The sequence below is a fragment of the Pelophylax lessonae genome, assembly GCF_965119305.1.
Source record: "Pelophylax lessonae genome assembly, chromosome: 1".
NCBI lineage: Eukaryota > Metazoa > Chordata > Amphibia > Anura > Ranidae > Pelophylax > Pelophylax lessonae.
This window is the reverse complement of record NC_138768.1, coordinates 751,505,705-751,525,835: the sequence shown is the minus strand read 5'-3', so window position 1 is coordinate 751,525,835 and position 20,131 is coordinate 751,505,705. Positions and strand designations below refer to the sequence as shown.

Sequence of the window (20,131 nt, the reverse complement as noted above, 5' to 3'; positions counted from 1 at the left end):
CCGGAATACCTTCTGCCTCAATCCAGCGAAGAAGTTTTGGCAGCAACTTGAGAGGAAGAAAGGCGTACATCAGCTTATACTGACCCAGCGGAGCCACCAGCGCGCGTTTGAGGCATCTGCTAGAGGGTCCCAAGAGCGGGCCCTAAACCTCTGCAATTTCCTGTTGAGCCGAGACGCCAACAGATCTACTTCTGGAGTGCCCCAACGAAGGCACAACTGCTGGAACACCTCCGGGTGGAGAGACCATTCCCCTTGATCCAAAGTCTGTCGACTGAGGTAATCCTCCTGCCAATTTTCCACTCCTGGAATGTGAACGGCGGAAATAGCTGGGATAAATCATTCTGCCCATGAAAGGATGCCTGCCATCTCCAAGGCCGCAAGGACAATTCTGGTGCCCCCTTGATTGACATAAGCCACGGCCGTGGCATTGTCCGTTTGAATACGTACTGGACAGCCTTCAAGGTACTTCGTCCAGTGAACTAGGCAAAGTCTGATCGCTCTCAGCTCCAGAACATTGATCGTCAACCTGAAGTCTTCCAGGGACCAGATCCCTTGAGCAGAAAGCTTGCCGAGAACACCTCCCCACCCGGACAGACTGGCATCTATGGTGATCACTGTCCAATACAGGGGGAGGAAGGATTTTCCTAGTTTGAGCGCCTGGTCACCTGGCTCGTCTGGATCTGGGTGTCCAGAGAATTTGGATCTTTGTTCCATGTGAGAATTTCCTTCAGGAGGATTTTCGTGTGGAATTGAGCGAAAGGGGTCGCTTCAAAAGGACGACACCATCAGCCCCAGAACTCTCATACAAGTCAGAAGGGACAACCATTTCCTGGACAGCAATAGCTGAATTGCAGTCTGGAGTTTTTGGAGTTTGTCCAGAGGAAGAAACACCCTGGCTGAAGACGAATCCAAAGTCAGGCCTAGATAGTCCAGTCTCATGGAAGAGACCAGGGATGACTTCTGAAGGTTCAGAACCCACCCAAACTCCCCCAGAGTTCTCATGGTGATCGCTTAAGTTTGTTACCAGCGCCATGGGAGACTCTGCACGGAGAAGCAGATTGTCCAGGTAACCCAGGAATGATATCCCCCGCTGGCGTAATAACGCCAGGACTGGTGCCAAGACCTTTGTTAAGACCCGAGGAGCAGAGGCAAGACCAAAGGGTAACTCCACAAACTGATAGTGATCCACTCACAAGGCAAAACACAGAAACCGTTGATGTCCTGCACATATTGGGATGTGGAGGTAGGCATCTTTGATGTTTTCGGAGGCCAGGAAATGCCCCTTGTAGGGAAGCCACCGCCACCACCATGCAAATCAATTCTATCTTGAATTTTTAAACTCGCATGAAGCAATTCAGTGCCTTTAGGTCCAGAATTGGACGCACCAGGCCTTTCTTCCTGGGGACTGTAAAGAGGTTTGAGTAAAAGCCCTGAAAACGTTCAGAAGATGGAACCGGAACGATTATTCCTTGTTGTAACAGGTCCTGTACCGCCCCAAAGAGAGCCTGTAAGTGATCCAGGGACAGTCGCATATTGGAAGGGAAGAACGTTACCGGAGGGATAGATCAAAACTCGATCTTTTAACCGGACCGTATGACCTCGTGAACCCACTGGTCTTGTATCCGTTAAAACCACAGGCCCGGAAACCGGCAAAGATGCTCCCCCACCCCAGATACAGGTGAGGGCGCACCTTCAGGTCGAAGGGGTCTTATTCGCAGGTCTGGAGAAACCCGATTTCTGTTTGTCAAACCAGGGTCGCTTGGAGCCACCTGAGTGGGCCTTGAAGGACTTTGATCCCTTATCAATTTACCCTGAGGTGCTGAGAAGGAGGGACCCTGTCTATGACGAGCTGGAGTCTGCGCGCTTGAAGCTTGCCGGCTGGGGTGACCACTGGATCTATATATCCAGCCCGTCGCCCAAGTCCGGCTTAGTTGATTGTAGAGCTCACAGGAAAAAATGTGGATTAAAAAAACTAACTATTAAAAAACGTTTTGCCAGGAGCAGAGATCCCAACAAGGAACTAGGTCCTTACTCCTGACTAGGCAGAAAAAAACTGACATCCTATAACAGAGTGTAAGTGTCGGTTTGTAGGTTGGCATTACTAAACATTTATAAAAGTGCCTTTCATGTAATTTTTAAGATAAGGGTAAAGTTCCTATTTAAAGTGGTTGTCCACTCAGGATAAAAATAAATAAAAGTCAGCAGCTACATATCCTGTAGCTGCTGACTTTAATAAAAGGATACTCACCTGTATTGGTTCCAGCGCTGTCTTCACCGGAGCCGATTCTTCGAACAGCTTTGGGTCCAGGTGCCAGCATCCTCACTGTAGGCAGCCAGTGATGCTGCTTTTGGCTTCACAGCTGGCTGCCTGCTGAACTTTGTGAATGGTCCCACAGTCTTCTGGGACCTGTAATGTGTCTACGACGACTGCAGGGAGGGAAGGGAAGTCAGAGCGGGTACCTGTCAAAAGTAGATACATGCCCCACCGTCTTTTCCAAATGATATGCCAAATATGTCAGAGCAGGGGAGAGGAGGACTTAAAGCAGGACTTCCCCTTTTGGGTGAAGTTTCACTTTAAGTAGGAGAATTTTCGAACCCCCGTTAGATTTATATTGTTGTCAGTTTCCAAATTGCATATTTTCCCTCATTTCCAGTATGGTAAAAAAAAAAACAAGTTTCACTACTACAGGAAGTGAGTGGAAATCTCTTTAACGGAGCAGTAAAACCTGATGGGGGTTTCAATGCTTCATTACTCTATCCAAAATAGAAAAAAAAAAATTTTTGGCTATAGATATCCCTTAACTGGCTTCTGTCTAAAATGGATTTATATTGTGTTTTGTCTGTGCCTGTATGACAGTGTACGGGTGCAAAAGGAATGTTTGCATGTGCACTATAAAAGAACTCCATAATTTACTAACATTATATATATGGGGGGAAGAAAGTATTTGAGGAAGGGGAAAGGAACCATTCATGGGCAATGCAAAAATCTTTTATCCCGTGTAAAAGAGACTCAAGACTTTCCACCCTGATGAAGGAAAATACATTTGGTCCTAACTAATTTTACATAGAGCTCCCATCCTAAAAAGCATTTTTTTTTTAATGGAGCTCCATGTTAATTGGATTAGTATACTGTAAATAATTTTCTCCCATTGTTCATTCTTTATTTTTTTTTTTTTGGTTTAATAAAAAAGTCATATGTATGCATGGCATATGCAGTCAGTGCTTTCTACTAACTAATGCTGTACAGTAGTTGCACTTTAAAGCTACCCTCTGTCTTTTAGTTTTCACAGACTAACTGAAAATGTTATGGTAATGGCTCTGTGGCTTGTTCTTTTATTTAATCAGTTTTACTTATATGCTAAATACATGGTTCAACATATATACAATTAAAGGCACAATCTACAAATCCATACAAAAATAATGTATATTATAATATTGAAAGAAGTTTCTAATATTTAAAATACATAAAAAAAGAGAAGCATTAAAAAAAGTAAACTTAAAAAAACCAAAAAAAAAAAAACCACACGACTGTTTCTTTAAATATGTGAATGATAAAAATAAACGAACATGCAAAGATTACATTTCATGCAGCTTGTAATGAATTTATGAGAAAGACATTGTCTGCATGAGAAAAGAGGACTTCAAGCAAGAAATTAAAAGCCGAGGGATGTTTTTGTACTTTTTGAACACAGTATACAGGATTTGCGTTCACGGTAAATTGTTCTACAAGATTCTTTTACTTTCTAAATGCCTACCATGAAATCATCATTCTGAATTTGTTTCAATTCCAGTTAATTCCTTTTTTTATGTTTGAGATGTGAAACACGTTGCAAAGGGTTTTTTTCCCCCTCCTAGGAAGCGGAAAAAAAAAAATATGAAGCCTGTGCTACATCTACCACGCTTCCCTCCTCATTGTTGTTTAGACAATTTTCCACAGTGGCTGATAATCCATTTCAGCAGAAAATGACAAACACATAAGGCATGACATCCAAAAAGACAAGTGCTTATAAAAGACAACTTCATAATGCCATGGGAGAAAATATTTACAGTACAAACAAGTGGAAGTCACTGCGATCAGTGGTGAAAAGATATTTTCTTTGGGTGAATACACCAGGTTTCCACTCAATTAATCTAATCTGTAGATTTAAGCCAGTGTCACAAAAGGTACAAAAACACCAGGTTTTAACAAGGGTACATGACGAGAATGTAAATTTGGGCAGCACATTGCCATCGATTTCAGTACTGCTTCCTTCACCACCAATAACTTGGATTAAATCAATGCAATAGGGATGGCAGGAGAAGCAACCACTATCCGGCCCACAGTTCATAGGACACCTGCACTGAACATGATTCCAAAACAACATTTAATCCTCCCCACTCCCACAGCAATCTTATTAGAAGATTTCAATTAAATGAATTTAAAGTTTTGAGTAAATGAATTGAAAGGTTGGAGTAAAATGACCTTAGCAAGTAATCAGTGGACATTGTTAAAGTCTACCATCCTGGAGGCAACTGGATTATATGTCAGGCAAGTTAGAAGAAAAAAAAAACAATATGGTTCATTAAAGAGGTAAGTAGGATATTAAAGAAAAACAAATCTGCATATAGAAGATTCAAGGAAACAGGAGATGTAGCTGACAGAGTATACAAATAGACAAAAAGGAGGCCAAACACATTATCAGTGCTGCCAAAGCACAGAAAGAGGAGGAAATGGCTGAATGTATTAAGAAATTAGATAAAACCTTTTTAGGTACATTAGTGATAGAAGTAAAAATACAATGGAAACCCTATAATGAAAACTGGGCACAACACGTATGTTGAGGGATACTTGGATGTAACAGACCATTTAAAAAAAATCACTTCTGTTCAGTCTTCTCAGAAATAAATTTTACTAGCAATAACAAGTTGGAGAATCATACTGGTTCTAGTAATGGTGGTTCATTTTTAGGATTTCTGGAGACAGAGGTAGCAGAGGAACTGGCTTGGTTAAAACTTAATAAAGCAATAGGCCCTGATGGCCACCTATTTCATTCAATAAAAGGAAAAAAAAGAAAACTATGCAATTATATATATATATATATATATATATATATATATATATATATATATATATATACATATATATATATATATATATATATATATACACACACATATACATACACACAATCCTGTACCTACTGTTGATCCAGAGAAAGGAAAAAAACCCCAGCAAAGCATGATCCAATTTTCTCCAGCAGGGGGAAAAATCCTTCCTGATCCAATAAGAGGTAATTGGATATTTCCTGGATCAACTTTACCTAAAAATGTTAGAATCCAGTTATTTTATGTACATTTAGGAAAGAATCCTGGCCTTTTAAAGCAATTTACCGAGCTGGAATGAACCAGCTATTGCGGGAGCCTATTTCACATTTTCACAGCTTACTGTAAAGAAACCTTTCTGTATTTGGAGATTAAATCTCTTTTCCTTCACACGTAAAGAGTGTCCCCTTGTCCTCTGCGATGACCTTAAAGTGAATAACTCAACACCAAGCTCACTGTATGGACCACTTATGTATTTATACATGTTCATCATATCCTCCCTTAATCTCCTTTTTTGAAGAGATAAAACAGGTAAGCTCCTCCATGCCTCTTATCAGTTTGGTTGCTCTTCTCTGCACTTTCTCCAGTTTCCCCGATTTCCTTTTTGCGAACTGGTGCCCAAAACTGAACTGCATATTCCAGATGAGGTCTTACTAATGATCTGTACAGGGGAAAAAATATCTCTCTCTCTCTGGAGTCCATGCCTCTCTTAACCACTTGCCTACTGTGCACTTAAACACCCTTCCCATCCAGGCCAATTTTCAGCTTTCAGCGCTCTCACACTTTGACTGACAATTGCACGGTCATGCTACACTTTACCCATATGAAATTTTTATCATTTTTTTCACACAAATAGAGCTTTCTTTTGGTGGTATGTAATCACCTCTGCGATTTTTATTTTTTACAAAAAAAAAAAGAATAAAGACAGAAAATTTTGAAAAAAAAAAAAAAAGTTTTTCTTATTTTCTGCGAGTAAATTTTGAAAATAAATGTTTCTCCTTCATTGATGTGCGCTGATGAGGCGGCACTGATAGGCTGCACTGATGGGCACTGATGAGGTGGCACTTATGGGCACTGATGAGGAGGTACTAATATGTCGCACTGATGAGCACTGATAGGCGGCACTGAGATGCGGCACTGATGAGCACTGAGAGGTGGCACTGCTGGGCACTGACAGGTGGCACTGCTGGGCACTGACAGGTGGCACTGCTGGGCACTGACAGGTGGCACTGCTGGGCACTGACGGGCGGCACTGGACACTGACGGGTGGCACTGATGGGCAGCACCATCAGTGCCCACACTCAGTGCCCATAGTGCTGCCAGTCAGTGCTCATCAGTGCCTAGATGAGCAGGCACTGATGGGCACTGACTAGCAGCACTATGGGCATTGATGGGGGGCACTGATGGCGGGCACTGTGGGCACTGATGGGGGGGCACTGTGTGTGTATTTTTACCTTTAGTAATCAGGGCACTGGTGATCGGTGCCCTGATTACATTCTCCTGTGTCCCCGGCGCTGTGAGGCTCCCCCTCCTTCCTCACACTGCAGGCTCCGTGTGAGGAAGGAGCGCCGGCGATGAGAGATGATCTCATATGTTTACATATGAGATCATCGCTCATTGGACGGCCCGATCATGTGGTGAATGGCCGCTGTGTTACATAGTTACATAGTTAGTGAGGTTGAAAAAAGACATCAGTCCATCCAGTTCAACCTATGATGTGTGTGTGTGTTTGCTTTTAACCGTACATTGTATACCCCTGTATGTTGTGGTCTTTAAGGTGTCCATCCAATAGTTTTTTGAAACTATCAATGCTCCCCGCTGATACGACTGCTTGTGGAAGAGAATTCCACATCCTTACCGCTCTTACAGTGAAGAACCCCTTACGCACTTTAAGGTTAAACCGCCTTTCCTCAAGTTTTAGTGAGTGGCCACGTGTCTTTTTGTATCTCCTTTCTCTGAATAGTTTGTTCCTTATGCTAGGGTCACCAGTACAGTATTTGTACATTGATATCATATCCCCCCTCAATCGTCTCTTCTCCAGAGAGAATAGGTTCAGTGCTTGTAGTCTTTCCTCATAGCTGATGTCCTCCATTCCCCTAATTATTTTTGTTGCCCTTCTCTGGACTTTCTCCAGTTCCAACACATCCTTCCTGAGGACCGGTGCCCAGAACTGGACAGCATACTCCAGATGTGGCCGGACCAGAGTCTTGTAGAGTGGAAGAATAATCTCTTTATTTCTGGAGTGAATCCCCTTTTTTATACATCCCAGTATTCTGTTGGCTTTGCTTGCGGCGGCTTGGCATTGCATGCCACTGCCAAGCCTGTTGTCTACCAGTACCCCCAGGTCCCTTTCCATCCTAGACTCAGAGGTTCCCCCCCTAGTGAGTAGCTTGCTTTCAGGTTTCTGGCCCCCAAGTGCATTACTTTACATTTTTCTACATTAAATCTCATCTGCCATGTAGTTGCCCACCCCGTTATTTTGTTCAGGTCTGCTTGCAAGATTTCCACATCCTGCATAGAAGATATTGGCATGCTTAGTTTAGTATCATCCGCAAATACTGAGATTGTACTAGATATCCCCTCCTCTAGATCATTTATGAATAAATTAAACAGGATTGGTCCCAGGACAGAACCCTGGGGGACCCCAATTTCAACACCCGCCCAATCCGAGTACTCCCCATTAATCACCACGCTCTGGACTCTCCCCTGGAGCCAGTTCTCTATCCAGGTACTCACCTTATGGTCCATACCTACCTTCCTTAGTTTGTACAGTAAGCGTTTGTGGGGAACGGTGTCAAAGGCCTTTGCAAAGTCCAGATACACCACATCCACAGGCTTACCTTTATCTAAGTGGCAGCTCACTTCATCGTAGAAGGTTAATAGATTGGTTTGGCACGAACGATTTTTCATGAATCCATGCTGATTACTACTTATAATACCGTTTTCATTACTAAAGTCTTGTATGTGGTCCCTTATCATCCCCTCAAAAATTTTGCAGACTACTGATGTTAGGCTGACCGGCCTATAGTTACCCGGGATATATCTCGGCCCCTTTTTAAATATTGGTACCACGTTGGCTTTTTTCCAATCAGCTGGCACCATACCTGTCTGTAAACTATCCTTAAAGATCAAGAATAATGGTCTGGCAATCACCTGGCTGAGCTCATTAAGAACCCTTGGGTGCAAGCCATCCGGTCCCGGGGATTTATTTATGTTAAGTTTCTCTAGTTTAGCTCTGAGTCTATCCTCTGTTAGCCATGTCGGCACTTCCTGAGGTGTATTATTTAGTTCGGCCTTACAAGCGGGGTTCGTGAAGCCCCCCGATTCCTTTGTGAAGACTGAAGAAAAGAAATTATTTAACACTTCCGCCTTTTCTCTGTCCTCTGTGGCCATTTTTCCTTTATCATCTTTTATGGGGCCAATGTGCTCTGGCCTCGCTTTCCTACTGTTTATATACTTAAAGAACTTCTTGGGGTTCTTTTTACTCTCCTCCGCTATATGTCTCTCGTGTTCTATTTTAGCCGCCCTGATTTCGTCTTTACATTTCTTATTAGACTCTTTGTAGTGCTTAAATGCTGCCAATGACCCCTCAGTCTTGTATTTTTTGAAGGCCTTTTCTTTAGCTCTAATATACATTTTTATGTTGGAGTTTAGCCACCCAGGGTTTAGTTTTGCTCTTTTAAATTTATTTTCCTGTGGAATGCACTGGCCCACCCCCTTGTTAAGTATGCTCTTGAAGCACTCCCATTTTTCCTCCGTGTTCTTTGTTCCCAGGGCTCTATCCCATTTGATATTTTCTAGCAGCGAGCGCAGTTTAGGGAAATTGGCTCTTTTGAAATTCAGTGTCCTTATATTACCCTTGTGTTTCCTATTACTGTAATTAATACTGAAACCAATTGACCTATGGTCACTGTTCCCTAAGTTGTCCCGTATTTCTATATCCGTGAGCAGGTCTGTATTGTTGGTAATCAGTAGGTCAAGTACCGCATTGTTTCTTGTCGGTGCGTTCACCATCTGACCCATGAAATTGTCCTGCAAAACATTTAGGAACTGCCGAGCCTTGGCTGAATGCGCGGTTCCTTCGGCCCAGTCTATATCAGGATAATTAAAGTCCCCCATTATAATGACATTTCCCATCCTTGCTGCCAATCCTATCTGTAACATGAGGTCCGCCTCACCCTCCTCCCTCTGGTTGGGGGGCCTATAGCATACGCCCAATATTACCTTCCCCACCGTGCCTTTCCTTTGAAGCTCTACCCATAGGGATTCTGCCTCGTCCATAGCTCCATTATTAATATCATCCCTCATATTTACCTGTATACTGTTCTTAATATACAAACATACCCCTCCTCCTTTTTTACCCTCTCTATCTCTGCGATAAAGGGAATACCCCTGAATGGTCGCCATCCAGTCATGAGAGCTGTCAAACCAAGTCTCAGTTATCCCCACAAAATCTAAGTCCTCCTCAAACATCAGCAGCTCCAGCTCTCCCATCTTGTTGGCCAGGCTTCTGGCATTGGTATACAAGCCTCGTAATTTTGATCGGTTACATTTATCCTCATTTGATGTTTTTAGGCTGCTCTCTTGATTTTTCCCCGTACCCACCCTGGGTATAGGAGCTCCGAACACCCTACCGCTAATGCCCCCATTTCTGCCCTCTGAAACTTGCTTTCCACTGGCTAATTCTACATCTGTACCCTCCCCCCCATTCCCTAGTTTAAAAGCCCCTCTAACTTTTTGGCCATCCTCGCACCCAGTACGGCTGCACCCACCCCATGATTGGCCATTCACCACGATCTGTGATCGGCCGTGTCCAAGGGACACGGTCGACACAGATTTTCCCCGCAGCGCGCTCGCGGGAGCGCGCTGGGGGCGTGTCACTGGGAGGCCGTTTAAAAACGGCCTCCCGAAAATTCAAGTCCGCGCTGCAGCCGTATATAGGCTGTAGCGCGGATGGGGGTGGTTAATACAAGAAAGGATTTTGCTTGTTTGGAAACTGCAGCTTGGCATTGCATGCTATTAAGCTTATGATTTACCAGAACACCCAGATCCTTCACCATTGATTCCCCAAGTTGTATCCCCTCTAGTATGTATGATGCCTGCATAAGTTTACATTTATCAGCATTAAACCTAATTTGCCACATAGTTTCTCAATTAAACAATGCATTGATGTTGGTTTGTAAGCTGGAGACATCCTGTAAGGACATTATTCCACTGCATAGCTTGGTGTCACCTGCAAATTGTACTTTTAATCCCAGACCCTATATCACTTATAAATGTATTAAAAAGTAAGGGTCCAAACACTGAACCTTGAGGTACACCACTAACAACCTTAAACCATTCAGAGTAAGCATCATTAATCATTACACTTTGAATTCTTTTAGCCAGTTTTCTATCCATTTATAAACGGATCGTTCCAAGCCTGTAGACTTAAGGTTACACGTTAGCCATGTGTGGAAAAATGAACCAAAAACTTTTGCAAAATCCAAGTATACTACGTCCTCAGCCACTCCTTTGTCCAAGGTTTTACTTCCCTCATAAAAAGAAATCTGATTTGTTTGAAAACTTCTGTCTTTAATGAAACCATGCGGTCTGTTGCTTAAACTGTTTTTTGTCCCAGCAAGAACTCATCTATGTGGTCTTTTATTAAACTCTCCAGTATCTTCCCAACTATAGAAGTTAAACTAACAGGTCTATAGTTACTTGGTAAAATCGCATGCCAAATCGAAGCCTATTGCCCGCAACAGCACAATCCTAATTGGTGATCCCACACTGATTCCCAAAAGTCCTTTCTGCACTACTTTTGGCGACTTTGGGTGCGATTTCAAAAGACATCTGTGCAGGAACCTGCACAGATGTTTGTTAAATTGCTCCCGAACCCCCATTGACATGTGAGTTTGAACGCGCATGATTTCAAACCCACCCTCAGTGTGAACGAGGGCTTAAACTTGTAGCCCATGGGAATATTATATAGAAAATTAAAGGTACACTTTGAAAACACATCAGATCTCAATGTGGAAAAATGTCATGCTGGATATCTATACTGATATGGACTGAGTAATGTGTTAGGAATAAAAGGATGCAACATGGTTTGATAGAAATGGAAATTAACCTACAGAGGGCTAAATTCAAAGACACCACGAAAATCTAAGTGAAAAAATGATTCAGCAGGCTAGTCCATTTTGCTGAAATTTCAATGCAGCAACTCAAAATGGTACTCCGTTTTTATTGCCCCCACGTGCTTGTATGCATGCCTGACAACATCGGGACATGCTCCTAATGAGACGACGGAGGGTATCCTGGGGTATTTCCTCCCAGATCTGGACCAGGGCATCACTGAGCTGGATGGACCGAAACAATGTCCCAGGGGTGTTCTATTTGAATTAGGTCAGGCGAGCGTGGGGGCCATTCAATGGTATCAATTCCTTCATCCTCCAGGAATTGGCTGCATACTCTTGCCACATGAGGCCGGGCATTGTAATGCACATGGAGGAACCCAAGACCCACTGCACCAGTGTGGCGTCTGACAATGGGTCCAAGGATTTCATCCCAATACCTAATGACAGTCAGGGTGCCATTGTCTAGCCTGTAGAGGTCTGTGAATCCCTCCATGGATAGGCCTCCCAAGAACATCACTGACCCACCACCAAACCGGTCATGCTGAACGATGTTACAGGCAGCATAACGTTCTCCATAGCTTCTCCAGACCCCTTCACGTCTGTCACATGTGCTTAGGGGGAACCTCGCTCATCTGTGAAAAGCGCAGGGTGCCAGTGGCAGACATGCCAATTCTGGTGTTCAGTGGCAAATGCCAATCGGGCTCCACGGTGCAGGTCAGTGAGCACAGGGCCCAATAGAGGATGTTGGGCCATCAGGCCACCCTCATGAAATCTGTTTCTGATTGTTGGTCAGAGACATTCACATCGGTGGCCTGGTTGAGGTCATTTTGTAGAGCTCCGGCAGTGCTCATCCTGTTCCTCCTTGCACAACGGAGCAGATACCAATCTTGCTGATGGGTTAAGGACCTTCTACGGCCCTGTCCAGCTCTCCAAGAGTAACTACCTGTCTCCTGGAATCTCTTCTATGCTCTTGAGACTGTGCTGGGAGACAGAGCAAACTTTCTGGCAATAGCAAGTATTGATGTGCCATCCTGGAGAAGTTGGACTCCCTGTGAAACCTCAATGGGGTCCAGGTATCGTCTCATGCTACCAGTAGTGACACTGACCCTAGTCAAAACTAGTGAAAAAATAGTCAGAAAAGATGAGTAAGGAAAAAAGTCAGTTGCCTCCACCTTTAAAATTTTTCCTGTTTTGGAGGCTGTCTCATGGTTGCCCATCTAGTGCACCTGTTCTTCATTTTATTTGAGCGTTACCCTAAAAAACAAAAAAACAAAAACAAAAAAAGAAAATAGATCCTGTTCCCTTAAAGCATGTTATACAGCACAGTGCTTGTGCTGTGTAATTTGCCCCCCCGTATCTCCTAAAATACCTGGCTGATCCTGCCAGTTTCTACCCTTGCCTTAAGTTTACACTGTTATACAAGCTGTAAACTCACTACTTTACATTATAGAAAAGTGTCATTTCTGCAGTGTTGTCACATTAAAAGTTATAATAAAATATTTACAAAAATGTGAGGGGTGTACTCACTTTTGTGAGATACTGTGTGTGTGTATATATATATATATATATATATATATATATATATATATATATATATATATATATATATATAGTATTTATTCTGCATTTGCTGAAAAAAAAAAATGAAAATTGAGACAGCCACTGCATCTACATTCTTAAGTTTAGCTTTTGTAAAATAAAAAAAAAAAAAAAAAAATGCACATTTTTTGCAGGTATAAAAAAAATGTACATTTACGATTTTGTTTACATTGTATCCTGTAATTTGATCTGCAATCGGGTGCAATGCCAGGATCCCGCAGACTCTCAGTACACTGTCTGCCTGTACCTCTGATATGGACAGGCAGTTGCTGAATGGCAAGAAGAATCAAGAAACTATGACGACACTCACTAGAGCCCTCGAAGTTCATTCAGAGCTACAAGCTGCCAACCACAATGGATGACGGTACTTGTAGTCTACTCATTCACAGGAAACTGTGAATTAATGATGGAGCTGTGTGGGCAGAGTCCTGCAAAGCTGTGCTGTTTTCAAATTGTGACAGTAGGTGCAGGAAGAAGATCCCCATATCCCCGGTCACATTGCAGGGAGTGCTGGCAGTGGGAGGTGGATGGATTGGAGCATGTTACACCCAAATATGGGTGTAACATTTAACAAGTTCCTAATTGTGAACTTGTCCTTTGACTACCTTAAGTATAATTTGGAGGAAAATAAGATCTTAATTTAACAGCAATTTTTCCAGAACTCTAGGTGATTCTAAAATGTTCAGAATTTGTAAAGATTTAGCGGAGCAACAAATATTTTATTGGTTATGCTTCTCTTTGTCCATAAATTGTAATGCAAATATAACATTGGATTACAGAATTTAAAATGTGCTCAAATACCATATAGTATGCAGCAGCCTTGCTTTCATACAGCAGAAAAATGAAAGAGCACAATTTGTTAACAGAGAGACAAAAAATATATTTTTAAACGTTATCCATTAAAAAGTCAGCTACTGCCCTGCCAATAAGCACCACTTACCTTAGTATTGAAATCTAGAGCATTTTGAGATGTCTTGTATAATTCAGGGTATTTTAGCATGTTCTCTTTGCGACATGACCTTTCAAATATTCCAAGAGTTAAAGGGGGAAGGGCAGTAAACATCTGTGGAACAACAGAAACTTTACTAAGGAAAAGTAGATAGCCATAACACAAACAGGTTATCGCATAAGAAGAAGCCACCTACCACATTGTACAAACCAATGCACCATCTTTCAAAGAGGATTTGTCCGGAAAAACCATTTATAAAAGCAAACCAGATCTGGAAAAAGAAAAAATGTATATATATAAGATGCTAAAGAGGAAAAAATCATAATCCCAACTGTCATAAAGCTTCTTGAAAAAAAAAAGAAAGGAAAAAAAAAGAAAGGAAAAAAAAAGAAAAGAAATAAGGAAGCCTTAGATGGAAGCCACTGACTCCCAATTTGTGCACAGGTGACTTCTAAGTGTGTTGGTTAACAGCAATTCATTCACAGCCCTGAAAGTATATCATCATTTGCAAGATTGGGCAAGACTGCTTTGGTCAGTGGCTTCTCACGCTGGATCTCTGCATTGGGACACAATTCTATTGAAATAAAAAATTGAATAAAAAAAAAAAATAAATAAAAAAACCACACACTGTAATAAATTTGTATTGCAAGTAACGAGAGTAAATGAAAACAATCGACATTTTGTTTTGATCGGAAACCTGTTCAAAATAGACAATTTGTCTAAAAATTCGATTCAGTAATTCACAAAGAGCAGTTAGCAAACAAGCCAAAAGCCTAGCCAGCAATGAAAGGATTAAACAAACAAGAGAAGGGGGGTGCTTCCCCTATGAGACACAAAAAGTGCATGACATGCACTACAAATGAATTGTAGAAACAATGGGCAAGCCTCTGTTTCCCTGAATGCTTCATTTAGCCACATTAGGAAAGGATGAATTGCTACAAATTCACCATTTATCAATATATACCCGGGCTGCCTTCCACAGAACAGTTGCTGAGGACAAGGCTGTTCCCTCGGTGAGAGCAGACCTTGGGGGGGGGGGGGGGGATGGGAGTGGGAGGAGGGGGAAAAAAACCCCCCACAAAAACAAATTGCTACATATAAGACTGCAACAGAAAACAGGCTCTACAGTAACTGCAAAATCAGACCACTTCCTGGGAGACAGTTCTCAACTCGCGTTGGCTTTAAAAAAATATATACTTTTTTTTTTTAAGTCTTAAGGGCACTTTGTTACCAATTTAAATGTTTTAACATTTTACAGGTGCTGCATGTTTTTTTCAATGTCAGTTTTTTAAATATTCCTACATTGTAATTTAAGGCTCCACGTACACGGGACGTTAGAAAAAAAATCCTGCAAAGCTATTTCTGACGCCGGGAAAAAGCAGCTGTTAAACGTGCTTTCAGTAGCTTTTTCCATTGGCGTTATTGCACGTTTGGCCACGTTGCTTTTAGCAGCGTTTTTCTGCCTCCATTCAAAATCAATGGTTCCCTATGGGAGCCTATTGATTTGAATGGAAGTCGCACCGCAAGTCGGATCCGACTTGCGGCGCGACCTGCACTGTGAGAATCTTGAGGGGGAACTCCATGCCAAAAATGGGAAAAAAACTGCGTGGGGGTCCCCCCCAGGTTCCAAACCAGGCCCTTCGGGTCCGGTATGGAGATTGAGGGTAGCCCCACGTCGAAAAAACGGCGTGGGGTCCCCCCCAAAATCCATACCAGACCCTTATCCGAGCATGCAGCCCGGCAGGCCAGGAAAGGGGAGGCTACGAGCGAGCGGCCCCACCCCCCCTGGACCACACCAGGCCACATGCCCTCAACATGGGGGGGGTGTTGGTGCTTTGGGGCAGGGGGAGCTCTGCACCCCCCACCTCAAAGCACCTTGCCCCCATGTTGATGAGGACAAGGGCCTCATCCCCACAACCCTGGCCGGTGGTTGTGGGGGTCTGCGGGCAGGGGGCTCATCGGAATCTGGAAGCCCCCTTTAACAAGGGGGCCCCACAGATCCTGGACCCCCTCCCTATGTGAATGGGTATGGAAAGTTTATTAAAAATCTTCATCCGGCTCTTCTTGTCTTCTCCTCTCCAGTCTTCTGCTGTCGGCTCTGCTTCTTCCTCCGGTCCTCCGACGACGACGTCTCCGAGGATTATGCCGGTCTCTGCAGCTTATTATATAGCCATTAGGGGCGTGGCCCCCGATGACGTCATCGGGAGGCCCCGCCCCCTCATGTCACAGATGACGTCACCGGCATAATCACCGGAGACGTCGTCGGAGGAGGACCGGGGGAAGAAGCAGAGCCGACAGCAAAAGAGCAGAAGACCGGAGAGGAGAAGAAAAGAAGAGAGGACAGCAGAAGAGCAGACAGCAAAAGAGCAGAAGACCCGGAGAGGAGAAGACAAGAAGAGCCGGATAAAGATTTTTAATAAACTTTCCAAAACGTCTCCTGTCGTTATTTCCATACACTGCCTTTTATGTGGTGAATGAGTAGGGGTACAGTGTACCCCATACCCATTCACATAGGGAGGGGGTCCGGGATCTGGGGGGCCCCCTTGTTAAAGGGGGCTTCCAGATTCCGATGAGCCCCCTGCCCGCAGACCCCCACAACCACCGGCCAGGGTTGTTGGGATGAGGCCCTTGTCCTCATCAACATGGGGGCAAGGTGATTTGAGGTGGGGGGTGCAGAGCTTGCCCTGCCCCAAAGCACCAACACCCCCCCCATGTTGAGGGCATGTGGCCTGGTGTGGTCCAGTCCAGGGGGAGTGGGGCCGCTCGCTCGTCCCCTCCCCTTTCCTGGCCTGCCGGGCTGAATGCTCGGATAAGGGTCTGGTATGGATTTTGGGGGGGACCCCCACGCCGTTTTTTCGACGTGGGGCTACCCTCAAATTCCATACCGGACCCGAAGGGCCTGGTTTGGAACCTAAGGAGGACCCCCACGCAGTTTTTTTTCCCATTTTTGGCGTGGAGTTCCCCCTCAAGATTCTCACAGTGCAGGTCGCGCCGCAAGTGGGATCCGACTTGCGGTGCGACTTCCATTCAAATCAATAGGCTCCCATAGGGAACCATTGATTTTGAATGGAGGCAGAAAAACGCTGCTAAAAGCAACGTGGCCAAACGTGCAATAACGCCAATGGAAAAAGCTACTATAGGGAACCATTGATTTTGAATGGAAGAAAAAAAACTTATAACGTGGCTGAACGTAGGTTCATCACGTTCAGTCACGTTTAGTCACGTTCGGCCGCGTTTCTGCGTTTGAAACGCCGGGAAACACACGTTCGAACGCAAATAATTGCGTTCTAAAAAAAGTCCCTGAAAGCAACTGCCTGCAAATGACTGTAAACGACCATGTGTACATCGACAGATAAGATAACATGGAGCTGCGTTCAGGGGCTTCTGAAAAAAAACTGCTCCTAAACGGCCATTTCCAGCGTCCCGTGTACATGGAGCCTTAGTGTGATGGAATTTTAGTGACAAGAAAAAGTATGTGAACCCTATTGGAATGAACTGGTTTCCTGTAGTAATTTTCCATAAATGTGATCTGATCCTCATCCGAGTCACAACCACTTTAAGCACATTGGGGTTGATTTACTAAAGGCAAATCCACTGTGCACTTGGAAGTACACTGCAAGTGCATTTGGAAGTGCAGTCACTGTAGATCTAGGGAGGATGTGCAAGGAAAAACTGGATTTTTGACTTACCGTAAAATCCTTTTCTCTTGAGCTCATTGACAGACGCAGGACTCATATCTTGATATCAGTAGGGTATTTCTGCCCCCTACTTTAAGCACATTGGGGTTGATTTACTAAAAGTAAATCCACTACAGGTGCACTTGGAACTGCAGTCGCTGGAGATCCGAGGGGACGATCTGAAATGAGGGGACGCTCTTCTGATTTCTGTCATCCAATCCTGTGCAAGTAAAAATGCTGTTTTTTATTTCTCTGTCGCTCATTGACAGACGCAAGACTCATATCTTGGTATCAGTAGAGTATTGCTGCCCCCTACAGGAGTAGGACACTAGGCAGAAAAAAAGTTCTGGCTACACCTATGGGTATACCCTCTCTCTTCCTGCTATAGGATGTCAGTTATGTATCAAAGCAGAGTCAGAGAAACCACACCAACCCAAATCAAAAATAGAGGGGTGGGTACTGCGTCTGTGAATGAGCTTAAGAGAAAAGGATTTTACGGTAAGTCAAAAATCCAGTTTTCGCTGTCGCTCATCGACAGACGCAGGATTCATATCTTGATATCAGTAGGGACGTCCCAAAGCAGTACCATAACTGAGGGTGGGACAGCAGAAAAAACAGTCCACAAGGCTGAAACATAGCCAACCAGGAAACATAGGACTCATCGGAACAAGAAGATGAGACTCACTTGAAAACAAACAGAACCCTCAAGGTAGACCAAGGGTCCCCTTAAACAGCAGCCTGCGAAACCTTGCGGCCAAAAGAGGCATCCGCAGATGCCAGCACATCAACCTTATAAAACTTTGTAAAGGTATGAACAGACGACCAGGTAGCCGCCTTATAAACCTGAAGTACAGATGCCTGATGGCAAAAAGCCCAGGAAGCACTAAGTGCCCGAGTAGAGTGCGCATTAACAGGGAAAGGAGGAACCTGACCCTTAAATCGAATAAGCCTGCACCACCGTCTGCCTGATCCATCTGGAAATAGTCACAGCAGACACAGGCAACCCTTTTCTAGGGCCATCCGTGATCACAAATAGCGAATCTGACTGACAAAAAGAGTCAGTAGTTGCCAGGTACACCATGATTGCCCGAACCACATCCAAAGTGTGCAGTGCAAATTCCTTAGGATGGATTGGCTTAGGACACAAGGAAGGCAACACAATATCTTCATTTAAGTAAAAACTGGAAACCACCTTTGGAAGGAAGAACGGATCTGGACGAAGAACCACTTTATCCCTATGAACCACCAGATAGGGGAAACGACAGGGAAACGCAGCCAGTTCTGACACCCTGCGCGCAGAAGTAATATCCACCAAGAAGCCACCTTCTGGGATAAGGTAAGTAAGGGAATCTCCCTACTATTTTCAAAGGGAGGTTTCTGGAAAACCGACAGCACCAAATTAAGGTCCCAGGGTGGCAATGGAGGGCGCACCGAAGGTGCTGCACCCCCTGGATGAAATTTTGCACCAGGGAATGAGTGGCCAGTGGCGTCTGGAAGAAAATCACCAAGGCCGAGACCTGACCCTTGATAGTACTCAAAGCCGGCTTCTGCTCAACTCCTTGTTGAAGGAAGGCCAAAATCTGAGTCACAGAGTAAGAACATGGAGGAACCCCAAGGGACTCACACCACGCAATATACGACTTCCACGTACGATAATAGATCTTCCTAGAAGTCGCTTTCCTTGCTTTAAGCAGAGTAGGAATAACTGAAGTAGACAATCCCCTGTCCTTCAGCACCTGGCTTTCAACAGCCAAGCCGTCAAAGCCAGCGACCATAAAAGCAGGATGGAAGATTGGCCCCCCTGAGAGGATGTCTCCATGGAGCGTCTGCAACTAGCCTGACCAAGTCAGCGTACCAGGCCCGACCAGTCAGGAGCCACAAGAATGACTGGAATTCCTTCCGCCTCTATCCTGCGAAGAAGTCTCGGTAGCAACTTGAGAGGAGAAAAGACATACAGCAGGAATGTGAAGGTAGGCATCTTTGATGTCTATGGGAGGCCAGAAAGTCCCCCTGATGCAGGGAGGCCACCACCATGCGAATGGATTTTATCTTGAATTTTTGCACCTGTACGAAACAATTCAGCGCCCTTAAGTCCAGGATTGGACACACCTTTCCCTCCTACCTGGGCACTGTGAACAGCTTTGAGTAAAAACCCCGAAAACGTTCCGCACACGGAACCAGAATTATTACTCCCTGTTGTACCAAGTTCAGTACTGCCCCCAACAGAGCCCGTAAGCGATCCTGGGACAGTCTCACATTGGAAGGGAAGAACCTTACCGGTGGAACTGATCGAAACTCGATCTTGTACCATGAACGTATGACCTTGTGAACCCATTTGTCTTGAATCCGGGAGAGCCACGGGTCCTGGAACCAGCAAAGACGTCCCCCCACCCCTGATATGGATGGAGGCGCACCTTCAGGCCGAAGTGGCCTTGTCCTCAGGTCTGGAGGAACTCTATTTTTGTTTTCCAGACCAGGGTTGCTTGGAATCCCGAGGGGGCCTTGAAGGGCTTCGCCTTGTCGACTGATCCAGAGGGATGAAAAAACTTCTTGTGTGCTGAAAAGAAGGGTCCCTGTCTGTGACGGGGGTCCTTACCCTTGGCGGCCTGCGGGACAAAGGTGCTCTTGCCCCCCAGTGAGACCTTTGATATCATCCAAGGTAGCTCCAAACAGGTGATTCCCCTGAAAAGGAACATCAGTTAAGG

At 44.4% G+C, this 20,131-nt stretch overlaps 1 protein-coding gene across 4 annotated transcripts in view; it reads right to left on the bottom strand.

The window, feature by feature from the left end:
• ATP8A1 (ATPase phospholipid transporting 8A1) overlaps positions 1–20,131 on the bottom strand; it is a 473,872-nt gene that overhangs the window by 58,186 nt on the left and 395,555 nt on the right. For all 4 annotated transcript variants that reach the window (XM_082272128.1, XM_082272127.1, XM_082272129.1 and 1 more), the window contains 2 exons: positions 13,946–14,020; positions 13,741–13,863 (listed from right to left, as the gene is read on the bottom strand). In XM_082272128.1, the coding sequence (XP_082128254.1) occupies positions 13,741–13,863; positions 13,946–14,020 (198 nt within the window). The remainder of the gene's footprint in view (positions 1–13,740; positions 13,864–13,945; positions 14,021–20,131) is intronic.